General features: G+C 35.8%; 1 protein-coding gene across 1 annotated transcript; it reads left to right on the forward strand.

Moving 5' to 3' along the window:
• The first annotated feature begins 889 nt into the window (after positions 1–889).
• Positions 890–12309, forward strand: XKR9 (XK related 9). The gene is made up of 3 exons (XM_032180708.1): positions 890–1161; positions 10401–10624; positions 11672–12309. The coding sequence occupies exons 1-3, from the start codon at positions 890–892 to the stop codon at positions 12307–12309; spliced, it is 1134 nt and encodes a 377-aa protein (XP_032036599.1).
• The last annotated feature ends 213 nt before the right edge of the window (positions 12310–12522 follow it).

Genomic DNA, 12522 nt, shown 5'->3' on the forward strand with positions numbered 1-12522 from the left:
ATCAAAGAGGTGTAGACTGGAGCAGGCCTGAGTCCTTCCAAGTCTCTTTAACAGGAGAACTGCAATCCAATTCAGCACTGCATTGCTGCATCAGGACAAACAAACTCGGAAAGTAAAACTATGAGATGTATGCACACAAGCCCAGTCACCCAGCTGGAGGTGACCTAATGACGCATACTCTGATACAGTGGTGTGTACCCAAGACAGGAGTTCCCTCAGTCTTTTGTGCACAGTGACGGAGTCACTCAGAAGTCAAAGTGCTGGGAAGGAGTCGATCTTTTTTGTTTCCCTAATCTGGTTTTAAAAAATTAGTAGGGGTAAGCTTTTTTCTTAGTATTTTGCTACTTTTAAGAATTGTCTCAGTGGCTGCTTGAGAAGGAGAAGAATTGCCATGGTTGGGAGAGTGACTGCCCTCAGGAGGTTCAGAGGTACAGCTTCTCTGGCACTGATTCTTCACAGATATCTCAGTACATTCTGCATTTTGTACTTGCTTGTTTAAATTGCAGTATGATAATTTAAAAATAAATTATTGTTACTGATGATTTTCCTTTTTCTTCTTAGGTTTAGGAACCCATAATGAAAAATGAGTGAACCAGTTAAAAAGACAATTAGACAATTTAGATTTATGTTCTCCATAATAACATGCATCAATGAAGTTAGTTTAATATTTAATTCAAGAACACAGAAAAATGGAAGTCCTTTGGTTTTTATTCAGCTTGCCATGATAAAAATATGCAACCAACTTTTTTTTTTTTTTTTTTCCATAAAGGACAATGAACAAGCGTTATCATCAGGAAGAAGACTCTGTTGTAAGAAAGCATTTACTTTTAATCTGACTTTCTTCACATGAAATGAGGACAGAATGACAACAGCAACAATCTAACACATAATGAAGTATACCAAGGAGAATTTTATTTTTTTACTTTGTGGAATTATAATTTATATAGTTGATATAGGAGTGGATTTCTGGGTAGCCAGTAAATATTTCTATAAGGGACAATATACTTGGGCTATATTAATAATCAGTTTTAGATGTCTTTCATCACTAATAACTCAAATATTCAGTTATCAGTGGTTTAAAAATGACTGTGAAGGTACTGATCCTGAGAAGCTCAAATGGATTTTTCTGGTTCATTTCTTTCACTGTGGAATTTTTATAAGGTAAGCACTTTTATTTTATTTTATTTTATTTTATTTTATTTTATTTTATTTTATTTTATTTTATTTTATTTTATTTTATTTTATTTTATTTTATTTTAAAATGAGAAATCATACTGCTTTTAGCCAGTTTATAAAGAAATCCCAGTGCCAGGTTATTATGTTAATATGGCTTCAGGAACACTGCTGGCATTAACAACTACTACTCCACATAAGTGAATAAATTTTGTCTGCTTATGCCAGGAGTAAATTATGCCAGGTTTTGATGGAAATATAGATTTTTTTTTCGTTTTCATTTGACCTATTAATAATATTTGATTCATCATCCTTTTGATAATTTTAATAAGATTGCTTTACAGAGAGGTACTCTTGTACTTGATAAAGAAATGTAGGTTTTTAAAGTGATGTTAGGAAGATAATTTGTGTGGTTACATTAGCTGGAGTAAGTTACATAGCTGAAGTAAGAGGTAATATGTGAAATCAAAACTCTAACAAAACTTAGAAAACCACCAGAATTTGGGAAAGAAATGAGTAATTCAATACTAAGTAAGAATGCTTACTGCAGGGACTGAGTTATAGTGACAGGCACCTTTGTTTCCTGACAGGTGCATGTCCAGGAGTAGTTTAAGATACCATATGTTTAACATTCTTTCTTTAGCTTCTGTGGTGGTGTTACTGTAAAATTATCATTATAGAGATCATTTTTGCTAAGATTTTACTTTTATTGTAAAACTGATTTGAAAGATTTTGATGAAAAGTCCTGAGGACCTGAATTTCCATCATTTTGTGTAAGTAACATTCAATAAACCTGAGCAGATATAGACTCCTCAGAGGCATTTAATAAAATGCTTATTTAAAATGCCTCTTTTAACTTCCTATATTTATGCCAATGTAAAAAATCCTCTAGTATACATGTTTCATTCATCTTATATTATCATGGATTAAGGAAAATGATGAAGTTTCTACATACAACAATTAACTTTTACTTCTGAATATATACATTTTTTTCCTTTTGTCCAACAGCTTTGCTTTTCTGCTACTCCTCTTACAATTCTAAAGTCTTAGACTTCACAGAGAAGTATTTACTGCCAGGTTTTATCTTTCTGATGTCAGGCAGTAGAAAATCTTAAAATACAATATTTCAAAGGAAAAAAAATAAATAAATCCCTGTTCAGTTTCACCAATGGATTTGTATTCAAATCCATGGACATGGGTTGGTTCAGCCTGGAGAAAAGGAGGCTCAGGGGTGACCTTATTGCTCTTTACAGATACCTTAAAGGAGGCTGTAGCGAGGTGGGGGTTGGTGTATTCTCCCACGTGCCTGGTGACAGGACGAGGGGGAATGGGCTTAAGTTGAGCCAGGGGAGTTTTAGGTTGGATGTTAGGAAGAACTTCTTTACCGAAAGGGTTGTTGGACACTGGAACAGGCTGCCCAGGGAAGTGGTGGAGTCACCATCCCTGGAAGTCTTTAAAAGATGTTTAGATGTAGAGTTTAGGGATATGGTTTAGTGGGGACTGTTAGCGTTAGGTCAGAGGTTGGACTCGATGATCTTGAGGTCTCTTCCAACCTAGAAATTCTGTGATTCTGTGATTCTGTGAAGTGAGATGTACAAACACCCAGCCACAGGGACACTACCAGATTTTGCCTTTCAGAGGGGATATCTCTGGGCCCACTGTGGCCTACTCCTTTTTGGCCATCTCCAAGTCTCGTCATCTTCAGGTTTGGCCATCCTTATTTTGCTGCCTACAAACCTTCCCCATTGAGATTTTTTTCTTCCAAAGTAAATTAAAGCCCTGACCTCAGCTTCTGGTACCTGATGATCAATGTTAAGCCAGAAACTACAGTGTCATATGGTAACCCTCCCTTCTTCCTCTTTCTCTACTATGATATCATTCTCTGTAATCTGTATCAGACTGTAATTCTGGCTTGATGTTACACACCCAGGTTTCCCCTAAAATCTCCTGCTGATTTGTGCCTATCTTTAAGACCTCTCTTTAAACGTGAAATTTTAGGATTCAGATCCAAATTCTGATCATCTTCAACTCTTGGTTATGTAATCTTGACTAAAAAGCTGTATCCGTTCAAAGTACTACCTCTACACACATATTTTTAATAGATTAATTCTTACGCTTTCCAATGAATACATCTTACCATGAATTTCTATAATTTCCAAATATCTTTCCCACAATTAACCCCATCTTCTTTTAGAGGTTTGTTATCTAGTAAACATAATTTTGCCCTTCGCAGTGGCAGTGTAGCCATCTTGGTCACCTGTTCTCTATTGCACAAATAATGTTTTCTCCTGTGCTGCTGCTTACAGTTGGGAAAAAAAATCCAATTTGACATACATAAATTACAAAACTCTTTGAGCCACTCCTCAAAATTCATCAGTTTGATAATGCATACAGTAAAGTATAAGCTGATAACAGCAAGCTGACACCTGTGCTTGTACCTGGTCATCAGCTGTTATATACTTCAATAGGAAGCATATAACATTTTTCTTAGGTGTATTCACGTGCACTTCCTTCCTGCCCTCCTTCGTCATCCAGAAAATTTAGACAATGAGTATTTATTTCTATACTTATTTCTATAGTGAATACAGTCAAAACAGATATTGTCAGAAGTCAGGTCATAATTATTAAGGTGAACCTCACCAGGTTGTACTTTGGGGCAGGAACATATCTTTCCAACCTACCAAAGAGGGAAACAGGGACTAACTTGTAAATACTGACTCAGCCAGAGAACTTAGAATTCCTGAAACTGGAAGATATGAATACACCTTGCTAAATTCTCTCTCTCCTTCCAAGCTTCCTTCCTCCCTCCCTCCATTCTTCCCTTCCTTTCTTCAGGTTTTGTAATCACACTATCAGTGCTAAGTTATAAATATTGAAATCACATGTGTGTACATATATGAACATAATACATATGTACATAAAATATAGAAACATTATGCACAATATATAAATAAAAATTAAAATTATTCCATATATAATAGTTATGTTTTATATAAAATGTTATTCTCTGAGAGGAGCTTTTCAAGACAAAATTTAGGTGTACACTAGTACACCTAAATACATGTACATTAGTACATGTACATGTATTAGCCACACTGACTAAATTTATTTTCATCCTGACCCACATAGATGGGTCCCACCGATGTCAATAGAGTTAAGAACAGGCTGCAGCATAATAACTGACCTTAAGAAGATAACACAGTCAGTGAATGTGGAAAAAAGAAACATTTTCATGTGACCCTGTATGAATTCACTGACTTCTAGCAATTTGCAACATCAGTCAAGAACACTAGGAAGACTAAATTTTAGCAAGTAATAAACTTTTCTGTCAGAATAGCAGACCACAGAGGCAGCTACAGTTGTGATAGTGAAAGTTGCTATTATGTCTCTTGATGCTTAAAAGAAGGATCATGATGCCCTACTTTAAAAAGAAGCAGATGAAAAAGATTTTTTTGCATATTTTTAAAGGTGAATTCTAAATATATAAGAAATCAGAACAAATGCAAGTGCTCTGTTAAACGTGGTATTATTCCATGACATTAAAAAAAAAAAAGCGATGAGAAAAATGTAGTTGAGCTAGATGATGTCCAGTTATATTTGTACAGCTTTCGCATGTGGTAAACCACACCCAAACTGAGTGGATCAAAAACAAAGACTGAAGCTGGTAATGTGCCTCCAGCAATTTTGTGTACAACAAGAAGATCTGCAAGACAAAGTAATTAGGAAAGTATTTAAAATATTAAGTCAGTGTGGTACAGAGTTAATTAAAGTGGAAGTTTTGTAATGCTACTTTAAGTGAGTTAGAAATCATAGAATAATATGTACTTGCTCACGTTTTCTTAAGAAAACTTTTCTGCCCTAAGGTATTGACAGTCACATCAGTTTCCTGGACTTAATCCAAGCCTTTTGATACTTAGAAGATTAGGTTTAATGTGCAGCAGAGAAGAAATTCCCTTTGATTAAGGATTTATATAATTCTGTGAACTGTGACTGCCTGACCAGAATTCAGAAGAGACAATTGTTGCTGCCAGGTCTCTCTCACTCTCTCCTTCCATGGAACTATGACTTTCCAACTGGCACCCAAACTCTCATCAGTGCAGTTTAGTGAGATGGGATGTGTACCGTAGTACAGGGACTGCAGTGTAAATTTTAAGAGGAAGCAGGTGACATGGAAGCACTGTCAAGACAGCTTGCCCGTGATGTTTGAAGCCATGAAGTAACAAAAACAAGTAGCTGTCACATTTGTGAATTTCCAGTCACATTTAGAGCCTAAGCCTTCCTAATGTTACAGGAGAATACAAGGAAATTTCATCCCTTAAGAAATGATGAGGAAACTGTAGGAGCAGCTCAAGAACAGAGACACCTGATCTGTGCTTAAATGAGTGTTTATAACAAGGCGTCCTAACATCTGTTCTCCACAAAGCAACTCTGCAAGGGCAGAAAACTTTTTTTTTTTTTTTCCCTAACAAAGTGAATATGATATTTAGAAACACTGATAATTTTTTACTGTTCGCATATGACAATTATAGTTGTAAAGAAATCTGTTTTCATTCTTTTGTCTTCCAAGTAGTTTGTATATTTAATAAATGAAAAAAATCTTTTATGAGTTTAGAGAGGGTAAAAGTAAATGGCAAACAAAATGGCAATTTGTCTGTATTATTGACACACAACCATGCCCATCTCACCTTGAGTTTAAGATGTAGCTCTATCTAAAGTATGTAGTCAATCAAATATTTTTAATTAATACATTTTTTTATTCCAGGTGAAATAGTTTAAATAGTTTTAACTTTTTTTTTTTTTTTTTTTTTTCTTCTAATTTGTGAATATTGGAACAAAATGCTACTATGGCAATAGATATATTAATGTAGGAATAAAATGATGATGGGTTCAGAGCAGGTGCAGTGTTTAGGTGAATAGTGGTCATGACAAATAGAGAATACTGGAGCCTGACCTGTCCCTTAGTACAGAATGAACTCTACCCGTGGCTTTGAATGCACTAGTCCAATGCTAAGCCTAAAAGTTGACTACAGGTCCTTCCTAAAATATTGCTTACCAAATGGGCAGATGGTAATGGGAGTATAAGCTCAAAATGTCCTTATAAAATGAAAGATCTGTCACAGTGAACTACAGTGAGTGACAGAGACATGTGGAGCTCATGGAACACCATCTTTCTTAATACGTCATGGAAATATTTGGACTTTTACAGAAAAAACGATGTATTTTATACAATATTCAAAGTCAGAAGTGGACTAACCAAAGTAACTATTGCTAGTGAAAAATACTATAGCATATCTTCTTTTAACAATAGAAACCTAGTATACCATGCTAGGCTTAGAAGGAATATGCTTCTGAAAACTGACAGGTGATTTCAGTTGTGCATCCAAATGAAATACTCTTTTTACAATATGTCTGCTGTTTGCCTTGCATATCATCTGCTGTCTCAGCTGTGAGCTCTGCAGCTCAAAATTTATGCAGCTGGTTTTCACTTCACAGGCAAACACAGGCTCTGGTGAGTCCATGGACAACTAACAGATTGGTCTACCCAATTGTTTTTTCTTGAAAACATTGTAAACTCTCCAGATGTTTACATCTCCAATGCAAGAACCAGATGTTTTGGTATCCTAATTGTTTTATAAACTGAAAAAGCTATAGAAGGCTTGCCAAGCAGTTTAGTTCTTTGCTTATGGGAGATTACTCAGAAAACAGTAAAATAAATACACAAAAGCATAAAACCAGAAAACAGTTTCCTTTGGGAGTAAATAATGGATCTAGAGCCAGCTGACGGAATCAGAGTGCAGCCTGAGTGTCAGGACTACAGTCTGTAGAGTCTCTGTCAGGAGAAGGACAAAAGATCTTCCTCCAAGGCTCCTCAGTGGTGGCATAACTGCCTAACACCTTCTGCTGATGCTTCCAGGTTGCAAGCCTGGAAATTCTCGCTTTACATATAACATGCTTACTATTCCAGGAAATAAATCATGATTCCTCTAGTATGCACTTAACCCAGGACCTGCAAATCCTGACTCTTTCACTTGTAGCAACAGAAGGGCCCCTGTCACTGTGTCCCTTGGGGTCAAGGGTTTTGGTCTTTAAAGATGGTGAAGGTGTTAAACTTCTAACATCTGAAGGAACCAGGAATCTGTCTGAGCTCCTCCAGTAAACTGAGGTACTAAGTACTCAAAACTGAGGTACTGAGCTGAGGTTACTGTTTGAGCAGTGAGCAAAGGGGACTGTGCTTCAGTGCCAAATTGGGATGAGATCTGGGTGTCAAATGATCACTTGTATACTGTTTTCTGCATAAAGGAAATGCAACTGTACAAGTTTCATGGGATTCTTAGTATATGTGTTCCTGTGAACAACCAGGGAATTGGGAATCTACAGCACTTTAGCACGAATCTTGAAGTCATCTAGGATGCAGTCTCAAGCAATGGAAGTAGGGGCCAGGCTAAGGGCATAGCCTGCATGTTTGCAGACTTGCACAAATGTATGAGATAACCTAGTGATGGTCTGTGATGTTCTGCTTGATTTATCCTAAAACCAAATCCTAATGAATGATGCAGTCTTCATCATCTAGATGACTAAATTCTTCTGTCAAGAGGGAAGACCTTTAGCAATGTTTATGATGTTAGAAAATTTGGCTGAATAACAGCGAATTTTCTTGAGGAAGGATGGCTTTTGTTGTTGGATGTAGCCCAAATGGGTTCATTGGAGAAGAATATTAGAAGTTCAAATGATCTGGGAAATGCAAAGGCAGAAATAAGGTTGAAAGTGATGTCTGAAGGCTGTTAGGCTCAAAATTTTATTTATAGGCAAATACATTACTTGTAAAGCCAATAAATTATTATATGATTAAAATCTCAGTAGTTTATTCCAAGAATCATTATTAGTCTGGATCCATTTATTACTAGATAAGAAAAAATGCTTCTATGCATAAAAAGTTTCAGTAGTAGTAATCCATTTAGAATTGTTATACATATTTCTTGCTTCCTATTCCCTTTTCTGCTGTTTTGCTCACTTGTCCTCTACTCCTCTAGATCCTGAGCTCAGCAGTTTCATTCTGGTGTAAGGGGGTATTACAGTTACCAGTTTCTGGAGTCTTGATGGAAGGAATATAAGGCTCAAGTTGATGGCTTCTTCTTCACACTAGGATTCCCTTTGGGACTTTTTTGTATATTTACATTTGGACTTTGCTGTCTCTTAATTTATCTGCAGCTTATTATACATCAAAATTTAGTATCTATGGGCCCTTTAAGTCATGTTAGATGCTATTTATTTGCTGGCTTTTTTACCCCTAAAACAACTTTCATCTGTCTCTAGGTCAGCACTTCAGAATGTGAGTTTTAATGAGTAGTTTACAGCCTTGTTGTCTCCAATGCCAAGCCGTGCTATGCATTACTTTTCTGCACTGCATCTCAAGGCCTCTGTTATCAAACCAGGACTATATTTCTCTATACTACTCTACTCTCTACTCTATACTCTGACATGTCTTTTGGTGGTAGGGGGATAGTTGGACTACATGATCTTGGAGGTCTTTTCCAACCTTAATGATTCTATGATTCTATGTTGTCATGATAGTCATATATATATCATTCAAGATAGAGTATCTACTTGTAACTGTAACCCATATGAAAGTATGACTGTACCACACAAAAACAAACAAAAGAGCCAACTGGTCAATTAGATTTTTTTATTATTATTATTTTTTTTTTTTCCTGTGGCAAATACAAGCTAAACCAAGCTTGGTGTAGCTAAAACAAGTAAAACAAAATTGCAGGCAAGTCAAGAAAACTTCAAACAGAACAAGCCTGACAAGCATGAGTCCTGAGGCCTTGCAAAGTCAGTATGAAGCTCATGTCCCATTACTAGCAATGGCAGTGACTATTACAGTGCTTCAGTTACAAGGTCTAGTCTACAACCTTCACAGCCAGTGCTACTAATCACTTGAAATGAGGTAACTGGAAGAAGAAATCAAACATTGCTTTGGTTCAGGGTGAGAACAGTTCAGCTGGCAAGAGTTCATTAGCTGTGAGAATCTGTTCCTCTGGAGTTGCCCCAATCTCATCTACTATAGACAGCATTACACAGTACTTCTGGTTTCCAAAGCACTAGTGCAATGAACCACACCATTCCCCATGGCTGAGTGTATGTATGAGTCCATGAGGGACAGTGGAAATACTGTAATTTGCAGCAGCTGTAGTTCTGGTCCTACATCAGGCAGTGGACATTGTTCTGTTTTCCTAAACACGGCTTGTAAAAATTATCACGAACAAGAGCTGGTTCCTCTCGTAATCAAATGGTTTTTGATTAAAAATTATTTGTACTCTCCCTTGTGAGGTGCTATGCCCACCTTCATGCCCGAAGTAAAGGCCTTGAAAATGGGAATCAAAGCTAGGAATTATTTATCTCTAAGCATGGCATTAGAGAAATCCTGACTAGAAAAAGTTCTTTACTAGACATAATAATGCATGCCAGCCAACTGACTAACTAATTCTATTTATCTTTACATTTTCTGCTCTTTTAGAGGAAATTTTAATTTAGTCTTAATTGAAAATAAACCATAATTGTTCTAAAAGTCTTTGAGCTGCACTCATTTGCTAAGGGAAATGGCTTGTTCTTGTAAAATTACTCAGATAATAGAATCTGTAGTCCCAGGAGATCTGTGTCTTGACAGTAATTTTCTGAAATTAAAGTCTTCCTGGGTATTTAGAAAAGAATGTTTGAGTGATAATTTTTTAATTTTTTTTTTTTCCAAAAATCCTGTTGTATGTTTGCATTTCATCAGTTGTTATCCTTGGGGGTTATAGTCTTATATTATATGCAGTTGGATATTCACAGCTGGATATTCACTAATTCCCTTAAAAGGATAGAAAAAAGGTAAATGAGTATCTCATATAGACTGAGAAGAGATGCTGAGGGAATTTTCAGAAATGCGTTATCTTTTAAGAAATAAAAAACTAACAAAATAACACTTGTAATCTTTTTTCAGGCAAGTCTCATTCTCTTCTAGTTGTTTTTACTTTGCATCAGTATCAGTGGGCATAAATGATTATCTGATATCACCGATACCAGACAGATATCAGACTAGATCTTAGCTTAGTAGAAAGTATTGGACTACATTCAAAGAAAAAATGTGAATGGAGAATGAAATGGGAAAAGTCTTTGTTAGCCCATATAATTTTATATAGTCATGCTTTCAAAAAACAGTCTAATCAAGTCTCTCTTTTTAATAGGTATTGGTTTGCTTTGAAGTATGGCTGCCAAGCTGCATTTAAACAAAACAGCAATGGAGATGTATCAGAAACAGACCATCCCAACTTCATTCAAAAACAAGCCATTGATGTACTGACCGATATTAACATGCTCAGGATATTCAAGACTTTTCTGGAGACCACACCACAGCTTTTTGTCCAGATTTATGTACTCATGGAACACAGAAACCATAATTTCTATCAATGTGAGTCTTTCTTTCTCTATGATTTGAAAGCTGAGTATTTTACCTAAAAAGATAACTCGTGTTATTGTATAAAATTTTAAATGTACCTTGGAAAACATACACTGCGTTGTATAATTGCTTTGCATTTAGTTATAATTTCTGTCTCTTAGATGATCCATTCTGCTAAATTCATGGAAATAAGGTTTCACTGTACCAAGTCATTAATGTAAACATGATACATCATTTGAGAATAAGCTGTTGAATATCGTTAGCGTATATATTTTAGAACCATTAGTGTGTGCTTGCCTATAGTTCTTTTAAAATGGCTAACTGGACATCTAGAAATTGGTAACATATTTAGAGCAGCCCTGTGACTTGTCACTATCCTCATCCACGCTTTACAGGTAAGGGAGAGAGTCATAAAAAAAATGCACCAGCAGTGCAGAATGCCGTATGAGGAATAGATACTGGTTTAAATCTCAGAAGCAGGAGAGCAGCTATACTATTTTCAGCTCTGAAGCTAGCAGCAGTATGTGCAAGACATTTACCTGCTCAGGGCTGGATTTTATCTAACCAAATGGAAAAACCTACATTGTTGTTTAGTGTTTTTTCATGGAGTTAATAAGTACTCAGATGCAATGGTTAGATGAACCTCATCTTAAATATGACCATGTGAAGGGTCAAGTCTCAGTTATAGGTACCTACATATAAACAACCTAGCCTCAATATCAGTTTCTGAAACCAAAGTTTTTATGGGCTTTTTTCTTGCAATACCTTGGGAGTTTCTAAGGCACCCATGGACAGAAATGACAAATATGACACAAAATTTTGGTGAAACCAGCAACAGCAAGAGATCCCAAATGGCAACAGATGCCTAGATTTAGGCAACTAAACTGAGCCTTAAAATTAAGGTGACTTGTTCAGGAGCATGGAGGAAATATTATGTTGGTAAAAGGAAAGTGCAAAGAAACATGAACTTGGTCAGTACTTGTTCAAAACTTCAGAAATTTTAATGTAAAATAAATATATTTCTAATAGGTCTAACAGTTATCCTTGTGTTTTGTTTAGATGCTGCCATTATTATGTCTTTCTGTGGTATTTCCTTTTCAACGGTTGATTATCAGATATCATTACGAAAATCTCTGCCTGATAAAGACAGATTTCGTGTACTTTCCAAGTTGGTGTATCTCTTCTATAAACTGCTTACCATCACTTCTTGGATACTCAGTATTTCACTGGTCACTCTACTAAGTGCTAGAAGTTCTGTAATTCTGCTGATACTTCTTTGGAGCTGTGGTTTTGCCTGGACTTTGAAACAACACACAACATTTTGCAAGTCTAAGAAGATGGAATTTCTGTACAGAACTATCATTGGAATCGTCCTGCTTTTTACCTTTTTTAACATAAAGGGGAGAAAAACAAAAGTTCCTGTTTCTATTTATTATGTTACTCACACCCTTGTAACTGTAGGCATTCTGCTTGTATATTGGTTTTGGAAACCCTTGGTTGTCAAGGAAATACATTTTACAATTGTGGGCATCTTAACTATTCTCTGTCTGGTGTTAGGTATTGTTTTTCTTGTTGTTTATTACAGGCTTTTTCATCCTACTTGTTATTGCAAACAACGGACATGTTTCGATGAAGTTGATAGAGGGGCAGGAGACAATGTGGAAATTGGTAGATTTCAGAATTTCATAATGCAATGAAGAGTATAGATTTTTATGTAGACTTCAAAACAAACACTTGCTGAACAGTCTTTGTTTTTTGTTTATTTTCACTAAGTAGCACTTAATGGCACAGAGTTATTGGCTGTGAATAACCATTTTTTTTTTTTTTTTTTTTTTTTTTTTTTTGTGGTGCTTTACAAATCCTTTATAACATGAAAATTTTTCTATGTGCTGGTCAATGTTATTTTTTAA

This window comes from Aythya fuligula, chromosome 2 (genome assembly GCF_009819795.1).
Source record: "Aythya fuligula isolate bAytFul2 chromosome 2, bAytFul2.pri, whole genome shotgun sequence".
Lineage (NCBI taxonomy): Eukaryota > Metazoa > Chordata > Aves > Anseriformes > Anatidae > Aythya > Aythya fuligula.

Bases quoted from the DNA above. Each gene is read 5' to 3' on its own strand.
- XKR9 (XM_032180708.1), top strand. From the start codon at position 890: ATGAAGTATACCAAGGAGAATTTTATTTTTTTACTTTGTGGAATTATA. The intron at 1,162-10,400 runs GTAAGCACTTTT...TCTTTTTAATAG, and splicing joins CACTGTGGAATTTTTATAAG to GTATTGGTTTGCTTTGAAGT. The intron at 10,625-11,671 runs GTGAGTCTTTCT...TGTTTTGTTTAG, and splicing joins AAACCATAATTTCTATCAAT to ATGCTGCCATTATTATGTCT.